General features: G+C 41.4%; 1 protein-coding gene across 4 annotated transcripts in view; it reads right to left on the reverse strand.

Moving 5' to 3' along the window:
• ect2 (epithelial cell transforming 2) overlaps positions 1–18,771 on the reverse strand; it is a 46,293-nt gene that overhangs the window by 16,608 nt on the left and 10,914 nt on the right. For all 4 annotated transcript variants that reach the window (XM_061031269.1, XM_061031255.1, XM_061031261.1 and 1 more), the window contains 14 exons: positions 17,873–17,980; positions 16,442–16,515; positions 13,982–14,112; positions 13,452–13,567; positions 12,875–12,937; positions 11,152–11,377; positions 10,193–10,317; positions 8,531–8,650; positions 8,367–8,435; positions 7,328–7,438; positions 6,011–6,107; positions 5,687–5,768; positions 4,284–4,362; positions 2,704–2,823 (listed from right to left, as the gene is read on the reverse strand). In XM_061031269.1, coding sequence (XP_060887252.1) covers positions 2,704–2,823; positions 4,284–4,362; positions 5,687–5,768; positions 6,011–6,107; positions 7,328–7,438; positions 8,367–8,435; positions 8,531–8,650; positions 10,193–10,317; positions 11,152–11,377; positions 12,875–12,937; positions 13,452–13,567; positions 13,982–14,112; positions 16,442–16,515; positions 17,873–17,980 — 1,521 coding nt within the window. The remainder of the gene's footprint in view (positions 1–2,703; positions 2,824–4,283; positions 4,363–5,686; positions 5,769–6,010; positions 6,108–7,327; positions 7,439–8,366; positions 8,436–8,530; positions 8,651–10,192; positions 10,318–11,151; positions 11,378–12,874; positions 12,938–13,451; positions 13,568–13,981; positions 14,113–16,441; positions 16,516–17,872; positions 17,981–18,771) is intronic.

Here is an 18,771-nt window from a genome sequence, read left to right on the forward strand (position 1 = left end):
GATGGGGGAGAGGATAAAACAGGACACTACATCGTAGGTCATTGTTATTTTGACAGTTTAAGTGAGGAGGGTGAGAGTGATTATGTGAATGCAAAAAGTTAATCAATGATAAGTGATGATGGAGGGGAGTTAGAGGGAGGCACTCTTACATAATATTCACTCAATAAAATACATTTAGGCCTACATGGAAAATCGTCAGAAAGCTTGTTCAACCCCCACACACACACACACACAACACACACTCACACAGGCTAATTAGGAGGTGTCGCTGACACTCCTGATTCAGCGCAGCCACCCACCTCCTCTCTGTCATGATTGCCTGCCCTGTTCTTAGGCTGGCCCTTTGCTAATTAACACATGCAGCCTGTGTCAGCAGTGATAGACTGTGCTCACATGAATTGATCACCTATTCAAACTTTCTATTCTGCAAAAGACCCCTTTACCTCCTTAACCACTGAATGTGCACATGGATCACAGCGTGTGCTTCCAGACATGCTGAGATCCATGCTGAGTCTCCCCGTAACAAACGTGGAACAGGAAAGAAAGACTTGTTCAGTGATATCGTAGATTAAATTGTTGGACAGAGAAAGAGCTTTCAAGTGTTGCCCTTCCAAGTATATTATTAGGGTGTAAAAAAAAACAACCCAAAAACATGACTCTGACTATTATCACAAGTGTTGCCTGACTCAGTCAACATGGTAGGTCTTTACAGGTTTCCCACTTACTGTATGTCTATAGAAAAGTAATGATGAATCAAACAGGCTGATTTCTGTTGACACATACTGTCATAAACATTTAACATCATGTGTAACAACATTAAGGTGAGGTGCAAATTTGGATGCTTTCAAGAACTCCGGCTGCAACAAGAGGTCCCATATGATCCTCAGTATCACCCATTATATTACCAGTAAGTTAAAAAAAAGTGAGTAAAACTTTATTTATCGAATACGGGCGTCTATAAAAGCCTTAATTTCAGCCTCTGCCTGAAGCGATTCTTTTCAGCTGCCGTCTCTTCAAGATCCCCCTTCCCCATGTGCCCAATGTCTTCTGATAAGCCAGCTCTCTGGAAGTCTTCCGGGGGCAGAACACCGAAGGGCTGCCAAGGAGAAGCTGCTCTACTGTGCTTGTAGAACAGCTTATGTAAAGGGCTCCACCGGCCTACGTAGAGACTTGAAGCGTCTCGTGAAAGCCTCAGTTTCGTATTAAGGAACTATCGTGTGATTTGCAGGACAGGCCATTTAGCGCCCTCTGCAGACTTATCCTGGGATTACTCCGAAATATGTTTCCCTCGTGATCTGAAACTTTGCCCACGTTTAGTTTGGGCATCCAGCATCGTCATACTATATAGCTGTTTTCACATATGCACTCTGGATAATATCTAGATAATTACAGGAGAACCGCTCCGTAGATTCTCCCGAACTAGCCGTTCACATATGCTCCACACAGCGGGGGACTATCCCTGTCAGAGGGGAGGGGGGGCGGGGGATTTCCCGACGTAAGACGTGACGTAAAAAAACAATGCGGAAGTAGCGGCCGTAGCAACGGAGTCCGCTACACAACGTTATAATGAGAATATTTGCCTTTATATCAATGCTATGTGTAGTCCAATGGAATGACAACTTCCACAAAAGAGCAGAGAACATACTGATGAACAGAAAAATTAATGCAGTCGTTTAATTACGTGCACGGAGATCGTAGTGGTCGCGTGCAGACAGACTACGCACCGTGCAGCAGTCACTGTATATAAACCTCACTGGGGTCCCATTGGCTCGAGGTGAATTCTCCGGAGAATAGGTCAACTTAAATGAATTATTGTACAAGGAATAGCTCAACTACTTAATTACTCTTTCTTTAGCTATTAGCTATGGTAGGTGTTTGCTGTTCTCTTTCATAGTTTGAGCAGAGGAAGAAAAAGACATTGGAAGGAGAGAAAAAGATGAAATAATGTAGGTGAAAGGTTTATGGGTGAGGCACTGAAAATGAAAAGGAGAGAAAAATATCTGCGTGGCTTTAACTGTGCACCGTTAAGGTGTACTTCAAAGATGGTTTTGAAAAAAGAGAAATCAAATTGACTTCAAACGCTCGCACATTGCCGATCTGCTCCCATGATAAGAAAGGTCCACCTCACAAATGTCAGAGGAAATCCTTTTGTTAAACAAGTAGTCTAGTCCTGTTTGTGAATAGCTGAGAGCCTAAGTGTTGTTGGTAGAGTGAATGAGGAGACCAGGAGTCTGACAGTGTGTGCAAATGAGTTACATTTTTGTCACGACTTGACTTTTGAGCACTGAGAAGAGCAATCGGTAGCAGGACGAACATACAGTTTAAGCTGCGCGTGCAACGATAAACAGCCCAACTCCTCAAGACTCGAGCTGGGCTCACGTGTCTTGCATGCTGCTGTAAGTCACAGTGACAGAGGTTACCCCCCAATTTAGCGACAACTCCCCTGTGCTGTCTGACTACGGTCGGGAAGACGGTCACTCCTCAACAGCTTCAGATGCAAAAGAAAATGGAACTGAGAGACGGATGTTAGCAACACTTTAAATGCAAAATTCTGTTTATAAAGATAAGATTAACAGAAACCCAGATCTTAGTACGATAGACAAACTGTTTTCATATCTGCAGCCAAAGCTCACATTAACACCAGAGGATGATACTACTGGGACTACATATGTTAACCAGAATCCTCTCGATATGTATTCTCACCTCTAGGCAGTCATTGAAGAGGAAGAGGGTCACATGTTCCCCACGGTCACAGGGCTGGTCTCCCAGGGCAATCGTTTCTACTCTATGAACCAGGCTGCGATGGGAGGACAGCAAGTTGGCCTGCAGAGAACACAAATATAAAAGGTGAGGAGATAGTTTGAAGAGCGGTGATGGAGATAATGAGAGAGAGAGAGAGAGAGAGAGAGAGAGAGAGAGAGAGAGAGAGAGAGAGAGAGAGAGAATGTGACAGTAATATACTGTATTAGCCTGCATTGTACGGGAGAAAATGTAATACTGACAAAGTATTGGAGAGTAGACTGGGAGGCCAAGGGAAAAGTAAATGTCACCAAGGCTTGGTTCACTCTTCACATTTACAAACTCAAACTCTTTTATATTGCTTAACTTTCTTGTGATGATATTTGGGACTTCAAACTTTCGAGTTATTATGTCTGAATTATTATGATGTTCAGGTCCTGATGTTGGTCTGGTTTTTGTCTGGGTTCTTTTACTGTTGGGGTTTTGTTGTTTTTGGCTGGGTGTCATTTCCGTGGTTTTCTAATTCAATTTTTTATTTTGTACTACTTACTAACCCCTGAGGAAAATTCTGGTTCAACATTGTGGACATGCATAAGTGGAGAGATGTCAGAATGGGGCTGCTACGCAGAGAGTGCACCAGAGCTGTTGGGCACCTCTGCAGTACTCATGAAGTGCCATGGCAACACTGCAGCTACCAGACCAACCTCCATACTTTGGTACGCGCCGGGACTTGAAGCGGCGACCCTCCGGTTCTCAACCCAAGTCCCTACAGACTGAGTACTGCTGCCCTATTGTTGTTTGTTTCTTGTGAAGTTTGCTCCTGCGTGTCCAAGCATTTTGTGAACCCTTTTTTTAAAAGTGCTATACAAATTAAGTTGTTAAAATTAGATTTACAATGACACAAAAAGTACATTTGAAGATGAAAGACCGCCATGTGAAATCAAAGGTTTAATATGAAGAAATCTACACTGAAATATCTAAATGAATAAAAATTTACTAACACTATGTTATATATATATACTTTTTGTTGTTGGGTACTTTCATTACCTCAAATATTTCCAACAGTTAAGTAAGCCAGAGAAATCTGTAATTTCGTAGTCGTAACACCCTGTGTCTTTAGCGGCAGCCGGCCAGACGGACAGCATGTTTACCGCTGTGATGAAAATAGCGATGCTGCGATGGTGGAGGAATTTACATCCTGTGTGTTTAATTTCTTCCTATCAACAAAAGCTTATAAGTGTACATTTCTTTTAAACTCAGTTTTCGGGAATTCTTATAAAAAAACAAGAATCAAAGATGATTTTAATGTCTTCCGCACAAAGTCTTTTACTCATTGTAAATAAAGTCTCACATCATGACGTCACCGTCTGAGCAAGTCAAACACACTTACAGCTACAGTAACTAAAGTGTCATTGATCTGTAAAGACAACTACAGGTCTGTCTCATACGACATCATGCGGTGCCATAGAAAGTGAGTCGTTTCTAATGTAGGATGTAATGTGAATACGAGGAGCAGAGGGTCCAAAGACAATCACAAAACTTACAGGACAGCCGTCAACTTCATAAACGACATCAAAGATCTGCTTCTGGCCTTCAGTCTTCCTCTTGTCCTCGTTGATATGGCTGGTGGGAAGGGACGGGAGAGTTAACGTTCGAGAACAGAGCAATGAGTTCAATATTCTTCATCGTGTTGTTTTCATCATCCATCACTTGTCTGAGTTGTTCATTTAAAAGGTTGAACATTTGCTGACATTTAAGTCGCAATTTAGTTTGAAATGTGATTCCAGTCTCTGCTAGTAAATATTAAATAATGCATTTACTAATAAAACAACAAAAAAGCCAAGATTTGTGTTCTCTAAAGCGGACTGCTCATGGCTGCAAAATAGAAACCAACAAAGGCAAAAAAAAACATAATCTGTTTGGTCTTTGAGCAAGAAAATTACACAGCACCTGGTCCAGATTTATGAAGCATTTTAGAGTTTAACCAGCTCAACACCTGACTAACAGTAATAACAGATCACATGACAATTTCACACATTATATGCTTTAAAGGAGCAATATGTAACTATTATACCTAGTGTTTAAAATGGGTGCTGCAGTCCAAATTGTAGAGAGCTGTCTCCCCCTTCTCCCAAGAGTCGATGCTCACACAGGTTGCCATGTCGCAGACACTGAAGCTTCAGTGTTTAGTCAGCTCTGCATCTGTCTGTAAACCTTTCTGCGTTCTAACATCTCTCCATTTTTCAAAAGCATCTCCAATATTGATCCTAGTTTGAGCACGTTTCTGCTCGTGGAGTTTATTAGAAACATGCAGAGGCTTTTTAGGTCGGGTACAATCATTTCTATCTGAACCAGTTCTCTTGCTGCAGCACTGGTTGGTTTGGCAAACCGAGGGGCGTTCAAGACAGCCGTGTGGGGGAGCCTTAAAACCGCCTACCTTCTCTGGTCCAAACAAATCCAGAGCATTCAGGACCAGAATCTAAAGTTAGAAGGAGGACATACTGGCTGCTGCATTGTTGTCGGAGAAGCCAGCACTTCAACATATGTTTCCTTAATGTCTGATCATATAGTAAGGTCACTTTTATCATTTCATTCAGTAGATATCTTACGGCTCGGCCCTTTAAGAATCCTTTGTTTTGGAAAAGATGACTTTCTAAAAAATGGCTAAAAAATGGAAGGTTTGACAGACTTTGTTGAGGAGGACGCCAGCTTCTTGTGACTCTTTGGAAAGTTTTTTGACTTTTGACATGAAATATGTGGATTATTCTCAGACTAAAGTGTGCTCTCTATACTCTTTTTGTTTGTTTGTATTGTTTAATTGTTAATAATGCGTAAAGTCTAAATGAAAAAGTAAAAAAAGAAAAGCCAGACGTGGAGTTGGAAATGATCAAACAATGCTGGTTCTGTGATCACCACAAAAAGGAAAGGTAAGGTCACACTGACTCACGTCATGACTTCTCTCAGAGACTCGATTGCTTTCTCCAGTGTTATCTTGTCTGGGTTGTCATCTGACGTATGCTTCTTTATGTCTGTAATGGAGGAAGAAAGGGAAAAGTTGAGTAACAAGTAGACAGAATGGAAGAGATGAAAATCATGTGGAGAAAGGAGAGGAGAAAAGGAACGGAGAGCAAAAGAAATTACAGAGAGGTATCAATGGGAGATAAGGGAGGAAAGGAGGCAGGTATGGAAGGACCACGATAAGGAGAAAAAGACGACGAGGAGGGAAGTAATTAGCACAAGACAAAGAGTTTGGTTTTTACAAAGGAGCTACCGTTAAGAAGAAGAGCTACACTGGGCAGTCTCTGAACAGGTCTGATGAGCAGCTCCACCAGCGTCTGTCTGCCGCACTCCGGCTTGGACTGGTTGATCTGTAAAATGAGATTAAAGTGTGATCGCAGGTCTGTTCATGTAAACATACAACAAACACACTCCGTCTTTTAGCCTGACTCTAGGATCCGGTGAATGTGTGACCGAACTACTGATGAAGGGAAAACGACCGGTGATGATAAAACTTGAACCATTCGCTCTAAAACTCTCTGCATGAAGTCTGTTGTAATTCTGATGGCAATCATTATCCTCCCATTTCAAAGCTATTTATTAATAATAATAATAATAATAATAGTAATAAAATCACATGTTTACAAAGTGCTGTGACGGACGAAGCAAAGACTATTAGTGTCTCAGGAATATAACAGACAATTACAAAATGTAAAGGCAAAAGATCAAAGACAATAAATGCATATGAAGAAAAAAAAAAGAATACATTAATTATCAGAAATGTGAAATGTGAGAGAGAAGTCAGAAAAGGTCAACGTCAAGTATAAGCAACACATTTGAAGGAGTGAATAGATGAATAAAAACAGTTAAATGACACCTGAATAATGATCAGAGGAAGAGTAAAGACTATAAAAGGGTTAAAAATGAGACGACATCATCTCACAGAAAGATAATAACAGAATAAAGGTAAAAACAGACGTGTAACAGATAAATTAGTAGGTAAATTAAAGCAATAGAGGAAGGCAAGAGCACGACATCAGAAGGACGAGGAGTACATTAAAGGATAAAGTACACTCAAATGAAAAAAGAATAAAATAAAAAGACGGCTTCACATAAAAGCTCATCTGTAAAAGAGAGTTTGAAGAAGTGAAGGATTCTGTATTTCAATGTGCTCGTCTCCTTTTATTATTTGAGTCACTTGTTAATGAACGGATAACATTTTTATTAACACAGATGCATTAACAAATCTACACACAAACACAGATACAACCACATGAACAAAGCTATTTTCACATCAACACTCAGACCTCAGGAAATCTGCAAACTGAAAATCCTGCCTGCAAAGTCTAAAAAGTTATTTCTACAAGTCACTTTAGAGGTTAAAGGAAGGAATTAGGAAAACTTGTCTTAAGTATTTCAAAGACATTCTGTGCATCCTCTGTAGGCTCGTAAAACAAACACTGTGTTTTAAATCATACATCTGTCCTGGTCCTGAAAATTTACTTATGCAAAATGCATTTCCAAGCATCATCACCCACTCGAGCAGAGACAGAAACTAGGAGAGCACAGAGTTGAAATACAAAGGTCTTACCTTGAGAAAAGCGTGGAAGCGTGGCTTTTGTTTCTCACAGCGAACAATGGTCTCCTTGCTCATTTCAAAAAAGTTGACAAAGGGAGGGTAGGCCCTGACCAGCTCTCTCGACTGAAGGGAGAGAAAAACGAGGACGAGTCAGAAACACAAACACAACAATGAATATTCACCCAACACACACACGGCCCTGTCAGTATGGACCCCATTCCTGCCTTCACTGCTCTAAAGACCTTTTTTATTTCAGCATTAAAGTCAGCCATGTACAAACTGAGGATGAATCAAAACAAAGAACTTGAAATACTTACTAGGATGTTATTCAACAATCCAGCACAGCACATTAAACCTGAATCAACCCTCAAAGTGTTATAGTCATTCAAAGGTGTCGCAGTAAATGTCCACATGTGGATGTTTGGGAAGCTCAAATAGAGAAATATATGAAGTGTTTAGTCAAAGCTCTCTCCTTTTCTACCTTTTACGATGTCATAAAATTGTACAAAATTAACCTCTTTAATTATTTTTTCTTGTTAAAAAGGTTTAAGTTTAACACGTTTTATTTTTCTCACAACATATGCAGAAAAGTAGACAATAATGACCAGTGTCCACAGAAGCAGATTTTGCACTGGCAGTGCTCATTTTCAAGACAGAACCGATGTAGTTCAGCGTTTTCAGCGCTCACTGTCCTGAGCATAAAAACGCCCTGAGTGTCAGCTTTCTTATGTCACTGCGCTCACAGCGCTCTTAGTTTGAAAGAAGTGAATCTTGCGCCATGCTTGTGTCACTTCTCTCTCACCGACCACTGAAAATCAAGTAGGGGCGGGGCTTCTGGTATCAGCTTTGTCAACAACAATGGCGGAGGACACACTAGTCAGGAAACAAGTCCTTTACATCATTTCATGTCTTCATGGTGATATTTCCTTAACTTCCTTAGCAAAATATAAGCACCTGGAGCTATCTAAAACACACTTAACGGACTTTACAGAGGGAAGCTGAAGTTAACTTTCGTAACCTAACAAAAATTAAGGGCCTAACTTGCACTCACATATTTAAGAATGATGTCACCGACGCTCCTGTCCTCTGACCAGTCTGTCAGGAGTTCCTCAAGATCACTCTGATGAGCAAACACAAAAAAATACCAACAGGTCACCGACACAATAATACAGTCACTTGTGTTTTTTTATACAGAAATGATCTTAGACTTGTTACCTTTATTCTTTTGTGAACCTCGTAGATGTCTGGGATGCTTCCAAATATTGTCTTCATTTCCTCTTGGGCCAGAATGGGTCCGCCCACCTGCTCCTCTTTCTCCAAAGGAATCTTGAAAAGCTGCAAATTAAAAAAAGACAATAAAAAAATAAAAATCAAACATCACAAAATAACTTATGGATAAAATGGTCCTGATGTCTTTCAGTTCTCGTCTGCTTCATATTCACACAGACTAACTGACCAACACACTAAGGCTTGTAAACATGACGTCATTGAGACAACACATTCACTTCTTTTTTTTTTTTAATTGTCTTTGGAGAAAGTAACTTACCGGAAATAGAGAGGAAATCAGGTTGCACTTGACTGTGATTGATTGTTTTTGTTTAGGCTGCCACAAAAGGCTTCAGTGGATACACATCAACATGGCATTTACTTTGTAGGTGCTGGAGTGAACAAGTGAAGTGACTTCAAAAGCAGGAAGTGATTACAAAACGTTGTGGTTATTGAGTAAAAGTAGACTGTGTTTGCCTTTTATAAGTGGTGTGGTAGTGGTCACGTTGTAGTACTCGAGATCAGTCCTGGTATCGAGATGTCTTTTTGAAGGTCTCTGAATCTAAAGTATTATACTCTGTCTTGTGTTGGTCTAAGACTCTGCGGACTCCGCACAGGAAATGTTGGGGGGAGACTGGGGATGACATGCAGCAAAGGGCTGAGGTCAGATTCGAACCCACGGCTGCTGTGATAAGGACTTTAACTTCTGCACAACATAGACTATCGTCGCCCCTGGACTCCTGATTTTAAATCAAGAATGGTCAAGACCGCCACTGAAAGGCTATTTTTCCATATCATTACTCTGACTAAAAAAGAGAACACCCCTTTCTAAAACAACAAATAACTTCAATTTATTTGTAGTTTGATACACCTCCCATCCCCCAGTCACAGCCACAGCCGCAGCCTTCCCGGTGTTACGGTCTAAGTGAGTGACACGCCCCCCTCCACACAAGATGATGATTTTTCATTCATATTTATAGCCTTGATCCTGACTGTCTCGATCCCTAAATGTCTCCGTCTTCGTCCTGACTCGATGGTCTCGATCACTAAATGTCTCGGAGCACTCTGGTCTCGGCTATGTCTTGTTGTAGTCTTTTCTACAACACAAGATAGTGGCGCTACAACAACATTAAAAAAGTGATTTTAGCATCATGTAGTGAGTCCGTTTTTCAGCACAGAGCTAACCTGAAACTTAAAGATCAACTTTAAACCAACCAGCTTTTTGTAAGGAGGGGAAATAGTTCAATCCAGAGAGAGAGAGAGAGAGAGAGAGAGAGAGAGGATACAAAAGGAAACAACATCAATGGAGGAAGTCTTAGAAGGGAAGCTGAGGAAAAAGTAAAAGGAGAAAAAGATTTTGAAGGATAAGGAGACAGACGGGGAGATGCTCGGGCAGGTCATTTTCTCCCTCACTGGTCAGCTGTCTGACTCTCTGCAGGGACCAACTGATAAGACAGGCCAAGTGAGAGCATGCAAGCGCACACACACAGTGACACACACACACACCTTTAATGATTGAGCTTAACCTGAAAGTGTTGTCAGGGGTAACTGACTGGCCAGCCTGTGAGAGAGTGTTAGAAAAGTCCACATTGTGCTAACACACACTGATACCTGGAGGATGGTGCTTAAAATGTCCACGTAGTTGCTCTCAGTCTGGTAGAGCTCCTTGGAGACCTGCCACCTGGCTGACTGCTTGGACAGAGCCGGAGTTGAACTCTTGGAGGGCTTTGAACTCTCTGGAGAAACAGGAAGTAAAAGTGGTTAAAATTGCAGCGAAACATGGAGAAAACCACGGAGAAGCTCTGTCAAACCGAGCAATGGTAGACAATAAGACTCACAATCAAGTTAAATTGATAAGCAAATTAATTTCCTATAGTGGTGAAAATACATCCACAGAAGTCACATCTGCAGATTTGCATAACATATAAGAATCCACTTTTGGCCTCCGCAGAAGTCTGCAGTCTCAGAGTGCCAGTCGAGTTTAAGAAAAACTGTCTACGTATGTTTCAAAGGCTGTTTTCTGGATCCACCCAAGCACATGACGGCACGTTAGTTTGCAAGAGGAGAAACATGCAGCAAAGTTTGCTTCCTGAATCTTTCACGGATTCACTTTAAAAAAAAAAAATCAATGGCATGATCATTTATTTCATCCTACCCAAATCAACTTCTTTAATGCCTCTTGTTGATTAATATCTGCAGAAAATATTAACAAAGACCGACTCTTGAAGCAAAACCTGACCTGTAGAGGTTCCTGTCTGTTGCTGATCCTCCTCTGGTTGTTGAAGGATGCTTGTATTCAGGCTGGATCTTTTCCTCCTCTCTTCCCTGTCTGACCTAATCCTTCTCTCCCTGGTTTTCCTTCTCCTTATCCTATTTCTGGTCACGGTATCATCACCTGTACTGTTCCCTACTCTCTCTTCTGGAACGAAGAGTGGTTCATCTTGAGACTGTTCTCTCAGGACGCAGAAGGAATCAACCATAGAAATATACCAGAAACGTATAAAACTGCCAACCGGAAACCAAGTCCAATCAAACAGGTGCGTTCTCGCGCCCCTTCATTTTCTGCTTACCTGCTAAGGCTTTACATGTGTCAGGGGTGTTGGAGATGTCTAACAGAGAACCCATGGAGAGGGAGTGCTCTGCTGACGGCCTCTTGCGCGGTGGAGGGAAGGGGGAGATCTCCGTCTCCTTGGTTAGCTGAGCCAGCGTGTCCCTGAAACGTCTGCGTTTACGGTTGCTGTTGGGGGTGGTGATGGACAGGAGGGACACGGCCTTCTTCATGGCTGGGCTGTCGTTCTGACAGACAAGGGGTCAAAAAGAAAGATAGAAAAAGTCAACAAACACAAGCACTTATTCAGGTGCTGAGTCTTACGAATATGATGCACAAGTACTTGCAACACTATGGCTCCAAGAGACGTGTTCTTTAACGCATATAACAAATAAATAAGTACGGTTCATGCCCGACCAGGCTCTTCATCAGGTGCTGTTGTTAAGGTAGTTTTGGGACATTTTTCAGGGACCGTTTATTGTTTTCCTTTTCTTGTGAATTCGTTTGGTTAGAGAGGTTAGAGAGACTGTGTGTGAAAGATAAGTCCAGAAAAGGTGAGCCAGCACTCACACATCACTCATCCAGGTGCTGAGTCATTAAAGAAACAATATGATGCACAAGGACTCCCAACACTCAGGCTCCAAAAGATAGATAATGCATATAGCAAATAAATAAGTACCGGTACATAAGTTGGGAGCCATAGTGTTGCGAGTCCTTGTGCATGATAACAAAAATAAGAATATACAAAAACAACACAAGTTGAGATGAAAATGAAGGTTGATAAAGAAGGGAATCATTAATCCTTCAAACCTTTTAAAATGAGAAGCGATGAAGCCACATCAAAATCTTCATATTGTCTTTCTCTCGTGTTTAAACTTAATTTCTTGCCTGTATGTTAACGCTGTTCTTGGCTATGACTCTTCATCAGGCTGGATAATATTGTGCAGGTTGTTAAAAGGAAATAATGCCAGAACTGATTGGCCAGGTGAGAGCAGTGAAAAGTCGTCAGGGTCTCGAGAGGATCACCTTCAAAGAAACGGCCGAGCGCTCTCATCAGCAGGGCCAATTGGAAGAGTTTAAATACACTTTGGCCTTCAACCAAAGCTCTGTACATCGGTTAGTTCGTTTCGAATATACTGTAGCCTTTACCAGTAATCCTGCTATCATGCGGGTACAAAAGTATTTAGGACAGCCCAGTTATCCCTGCTGTGAGGCTGCAGGGGAAATGTGTGTGATCTGAGAAAAAAGTGTCCAGGAACAGCAGCTGCAAGGATCCTGTGGGGAGCCTTCGAGAGAGCAATGACTTACTCATGGTTTATGACGGGGCTAATTAATGTGGTGATCTCTTAATGTGGCAATAGAGCTCATTGTTTCATAAGAATGAAAGGGATGCCTTTATATCTCAATATATCAAATCTAATTTTGAGAACTTCAGAACAGATCAAGCCTTGCGCCCGACCTGAGATCTTTGGTGCCTCCCCTAGAGGGGCCTGGACCTCAGGTTGGGAAACGGGGCTCTGAGGTAAAAGATAAAAAACACTGCAACTGAAATGAGGGCAGCATTAAAATGAGCTTTGAATAAGAAAAATAAGGATATTAAGGTCCTGTTAAATCAAGATGCCTTGATACGGTTTGCATATAATTATTACAATAGAGAGAAAAAAAAAACTCTTAGTATTGTTTGCATTGCATCGGTGACATGTAGTCTTAATCCACATGGACAACATTACCCATAATACACTCACCTTCTCGTAGAGATACATGGACTCCCCGGCCCGGGCGTCCATCTGAATGCTTCCCCAGAACCACTACCACAGAAGAGAGAAAGAGCGCATTTCACTGACCTGTGTGTTACCACACAAAGAAACAACAGCATGATACTACAATGATCCACACTTTCCTTTTGAAGACCAATAAAAAACCGGCAGAGTACAGAAAAGGAGCTATCGATTGTGGGGTTACAAATACAACCAAACCACCGCTCTACCTTGGTGCAAATTATTCATCCACTGAGACTGGAAATCTATTATTGATTCTCCTTCTCTGACAGCACAGACAGAGAGAGGGAGAGCAGAGACCGTATCGACTGAGGTTTAACCTAAAAGGAATCCTGACCAGTTGATCATTTGGCATTCTGTTTAAGAGGAAACAACTTAAAGGATTCATGATTTTCTCTCCTGTCCTCCTGTGTCTGTATCTTCGTGCAGCACAGCCTCAGAGTATACGGTATCGTCTGTAATGTCGACATAGGTTTGAACCGGTATGAGAGAGGTGTCAAACCTGCTCGTCCTCAGAAGAAGCACTGAAACACTGGATGCATACCTCCTGTTTGACCACATAGAGTTTTTTTGTCGGAGAGAAAGGCAGCTCCTTCACCGAGTTCTCCTCCACCACCATGTGCGTACACCTCTCATCTCCGACCTCGAGATAACTGCCGCCTTAAAAACATACAAAAGGAACAATGTGAGGAACAAAACAAGCACAGGACTACAACATTTAAAGCAGACTTGCTCCTCATCCTTTCTGCAGATACATACAGAGACTGCAGGGCTGCAGCAGAGCAGCTTCAAGTGGTGACTGGAAAGTTTCATTTTGCTCAAACAGCTTTTACTGTGAAGGGAGCAAAATCGTGGAACTCGCTTCCTGAAACTTTCTGCAAACTTCACCACTTTTAAGAGAGCCACACAATCCTGGTTAGTTCAGGAACACACTTGTACTCATGTTTAAACTTCTGTAGCTCTATCACAGCTAAATGTGCCTGTCCCTGTCAAATAAACCATAAATAAATACACATACTTGAAAACGGTATCAGAATTGACTGTAAGCTGATCCCTATGTGCTCGAGCACTGACCATGTTTGAGAGTCCTCTCCTCCATGTTGACCTTCTCTTCATCGGAGAAACCCAAAAAACTAAGCACGCAGTCCTGGAATGGAGGCACTTTGAACTCTGTCCGAAACTCCTCTTCTCCTGCATGGAAGAGCCTGAACATAGAAAGGGAGGAAAAAACAAGGTCACCAGACCATCACTTCTACCACTGGGCTTTAGTCCATGTACTGTTGGTGTGTAATTCATTCAGTTTATTTTTGTGTCTACCATCTAAGAGAATTCTTCTGTTAGGTCTGTGTAGATGTAAGAGGATGTTTAAGACTATCATAGCAGCTGAGCTATGTTTAGATAGGAGCCAAGTACATGTAGAGAGCTTCAGAGGAAACAAGGTTCGATGAGACTCAAATATATATGTTTGACATTTACAAGTGATCCAGCCACACACTGACTTTTAAAACTCTGAAGACCACAGACATATGGACAGTTTCAACTCATTTTTAACATTATAATCCTCCAAACGCACACACCAGACGACTCGGCATGACCAGGAGACCACACAATTGATGTTGGTAGTAACAATTTCACAGACAGGAGATCTCACAGAAACTTGTGTGATCAAACGTGACTTCAGAAGGAAAACAAATAAGGACGATCGACATCATCAGCTGGCTCTTCTGCTGTGTGTTTTGTTTGCAGGGAAAAACAGAAAATTAGAAAAACAATACGGATGAGATCGTGGCTGAGAAGACGGATTATGTGCGGCTGTATAAAATTTGCAGCGCGAGCTGAGGGTGAATAGTCAGAGTATACAACGTCCAGCCTGACCGAGGCAGTCCGACCAGAAATAATAAATAACAAACATGTTTGATATTAACGATTCCAGATCAGGCAGCCTGCGACTCGATTAGGAGCAGTATAATCATTGTAATGACACCACATGTTGAGGTTTCTTTGGACAAATTATCAGATATGTCAGGCCTCGAATCGGGCCACGCCCCCCCCCCCCCCCGTTCGTTGAGAGGGTCAAATCGGACCTTACATCGTCGAGTGCAGTGGTCCTCAACTGGTGGGTCGGGACCTAAAAGTGTGCCGCGGAGATGTTTTCAGTGAGTTGTGAAATTGTGTTTAAAGTTTCTTGCATCCATCACATGTTTTATACCAAGTGAGATCCAACCTGCACAATTTATCATCAAACAAATCTGATCGGTTTGGACTTTTAAGAAATTTGGCTCAGTTCTCTAATGGAGGTTTTGCTGGTGGGTCCTGAGGCTAGACGGGTTGGGAACCACTGGTCTTGTGTGTCGTCATATTTCTGGAAAAGGTAATGCTTCTCGTCTTTTAGAAGTATATCCAAATTGAAAGGAGTTTGTGGGCTGTGCCTGCTAACAGAATATAGGCATGAAAAGTTTGTTAGACCACGGCTGAATAAATCCTAAAATAATCCACAGCCCGGCTCAGTAATTCATCATTGAATAATTCCCCACATAACAAGTACTGTATACTAAATGTTTTTTACAATCTTTGTTTCGATCAAACAAAAGAAGCAAACCCTGCACTCAGACTTTGTTCCTCACAACAGAGGTTAGTTGTAGATTATTATTCATGCACTCTAATTGGTCATTAAATAGAAAACCTGCTGTGTGGTAACTCTCAAACAAACAGTGGTTATCAACGAGTATAGCCTCAGGACCCTCCACCAACTCCTTCATGAAAAGTCACGACCTGAATTTCAAATCAGATTTATTTAATGACAAATTTAGCTTTTTGAAACTCTCACGGAAAATAAATACATTTGACAGAGCATAGAAACTAAATTTTAAAAAAAGGTGCTTTACAGACTTTGACACAGAGGGAAAAATTTAACCTGTTTGCATTCACACATGCAGCTCCTACTGGAAATATCAGTTTTTCAGGAATTTTCCGCAGATGTGAAAGCCCTATTAATGTCTTTAATGATTTTGATCTAGAGTCCATTAAAATCAAGCCATCAGAGCCTACTGCTAATGTCACAATGTTACAATTCACTTAGCAGACGCTTTTATCCAAAGCGACGTACATCGAGAGTAAGTACAACACTAACCCATTCATACACCGCGACCGAAGCAGCGGGAGCAATGCAGGGTTAAGTGTCTTGCCCAAGGACACATCGGACATGTTGCCCAGCTGGACCTTTAATGCTAATATCAGGGTATCCCTGATTTCATTGGTTTCAGTCCAAAAGGGTTTTGTGTTTTTTTGTACAAGGTGGTTAAGCTCCTTGGTAATCAAATACCGGTATGTAGAAAACTTTGGACTTGCTAATTGACTCCAGCTCCAGGTACACGTCTATACACCCAAATAATAACATGAACTTTGTTATCTGTGAGACAAATGTTCTCCTCTCGCCTTTATGCTTAATTTTTTTTTGTAAAAGGGAGGACTGCAGAGGAGAGGTAAATAAAAATACTATAATAAAAATGCATCCTTGAATGATTTTCAACTCACTCTTCATCTCTCTTCTCCCAGGCCTTGAGAATCCACAACGGAGTGAGGATGGGGGTCCCCATGCACACCGCCAGCTAAGTGATGAAGGCACAAGAAGACAGAGGGGGGAGAGAAGAAATGAGTAAATGTGCGACCAAGAGATGTGGTAAACAGAAACAGAAAGTTTTTTTTACATAAAACCTTCAAAAGTTCATCTGTCAGTGCTCTAAGCACAACAAACTCCCCGAAGTGTTTGAGAACTCCTGATCATCCTGTCGCTCAGAATCACGACATGAATGTGACAGGTACAAACTGTTTCCACTTCAGGCGCATTGCAGAAACAAGAATCAGACGCTCGACGTTTGAAACATTCTTTTTTTTTTTTTAAGAATCACACTTTCAACTGGAAAACTGCCTGTCAGGAAGCCAACAAGCTTGTGCTGTATGTTGTGTTGTTCTGCTTGAACAAAGTACACCCTCTAAAAGCCTTTGAGGAAGAAAGGGGGGGGGGGGGGTGAGAGCAATAACTGAGTGACAGAATAGATAAAGAAGATTAAATATAACATCATAGCCTGGGATGATTGAAAGAGGAACATTATGAAGCATTTGTTAATTCAGGCTGAGAAAAGCCAAGAGAAAGATGAGTGTCAGACTCATCATCAATCCATCTCCATCGATCCTTCTTGTGATTTAAGTCCCAGTTGGATCATTTTTTAATCTGACTTCAATAAACAGTCTACTCCATTTTCTGACATCACACCTATCCAATGGGATTCAAGCTGCGCTGATAGGAACTATGGACAATCAGGTGAAGAGAGGTGGACCAGCAACAAATCCAAATAAAATCAATAAAAGTAATAATAACAACAATCAGTTGCTTTCAAGTTCCAAATTCCCAAACATGGAAACCAGCTTCGTCTTTGATTTGTTATTTTATTAGCAAGTTATGAATGAATGGATGACCCTTGAATGATGTTTCAGAATTGTAATTATTATTTTACTAAAGCAGGCATTGATTTGATCAATGAAATGATCTTGATTTTTAACCATGTCTGTGTTGGGTATTTTGTCTCCTCTTTCTCTATTTGTTATTTTGTTTTCTCTAACACATGTTGGTCTTATATCTGGCAAACTGAGGGGCGTCCAAAACGGCCGTGTTGGGGTGCCTTAAAACTGCCCCTGGTCTAAACAAATCCAGAGCATTCAGGAATCTAAACTTATAGTGAGGACATACTGGCTGCTGCATTGTTGTCAGAGAAGCCAGCACTTCAACATAGCATGTTTCCTTAATGTCTGATCATATAGTAAGGTCACTTTGTCATTTCAGTCAGTAGATATCTTACAGATTGCTCCATTAAACGTAGAGTTAAGTTTAGTTAATGTCTTAGCATTAGACACACAGAAAGTTTGGTTCAAAGGTCTGGGTCAATAAAAAGCTTTGCATGTACTGACCCTGTATTTTTCTCCGTGGGTGGAGTAGGCGATGAGATGAGTAACCTTGGTGCTGAAGTCTTTCCGGATGGTTCCACCCATGTGATGCACCAGGTTCACCAGGTTTTTCTACATGGAAGTGATACACGAAGCACACTCTTAGCACAGAGGGGGACATTCATATCACTGAGAAATAAACAAGACATTTTAATATACTATTTCTAAAAAACTTTCAATCCATGTATTAGAGGTATTGTTTAACACGTCACAGTTATACACACATACGATACTCGGACGAGCCAGCGAGGTGAAGTTTAAGCTGCCCAAGTATATTAGCGGACCATTTAAAAATAAATTAAAAAAGCATTCGACTAGTGGTGGGCAATATGACGATATTAGATCGTGAAGGATTTTAACGTGCTGACGATCTGCCAAAGCAGAGAGATCGTAGAACCGGGCTAATGTGTTTATTCTATCATGCTGCAGTTTATGCTCCGACACAGACATGTCTCCCCCTCTTTTGCTCGGCATCGGTGAAAAGGAAAAGGAAACTTAAAAGTAAAGTCCGCTAAAACAACTCAATCTCGGTTATATGCAACTGTTCTGATATTTTTCCAAAGCGACACAGCGTGAGCAAGTTAACTTATCGGCATAGTTTGCACAGTTAAGTTTACATCTCGGATAGCAACACAAGAAACCTTTTAATGAGCCGGAGAGACATTAACAGTCTGCAGAGAGACAGACAGAGCGGAGCTCAGACAGTCAGTGATGAGAGATATAACCCTGATGTTTAAAATGTTGCTGTCGGTGTTTTCTGCTCTCTCTTAGTCTTTAAAAGTTACTTATCAAGCCTCTCCACCCGAAGCTCACCTGTTGTGATAACCTAACCTATAGGGATTACACTAAACAACGTTACAAAG

The sequence above is a fragment of the Labrus mixtus genome, chromosome 3 (assembly GCF_963584025.1).
Source record: "Labrus mixtus chromosome 3, fLabMix1.1, whole genome shotgun sequence".
NCBI lineage: Eukaryota > Metazoa > Chordata > Actinopteri > Labriformes > Labridae > Labrus > Labrus mixtus.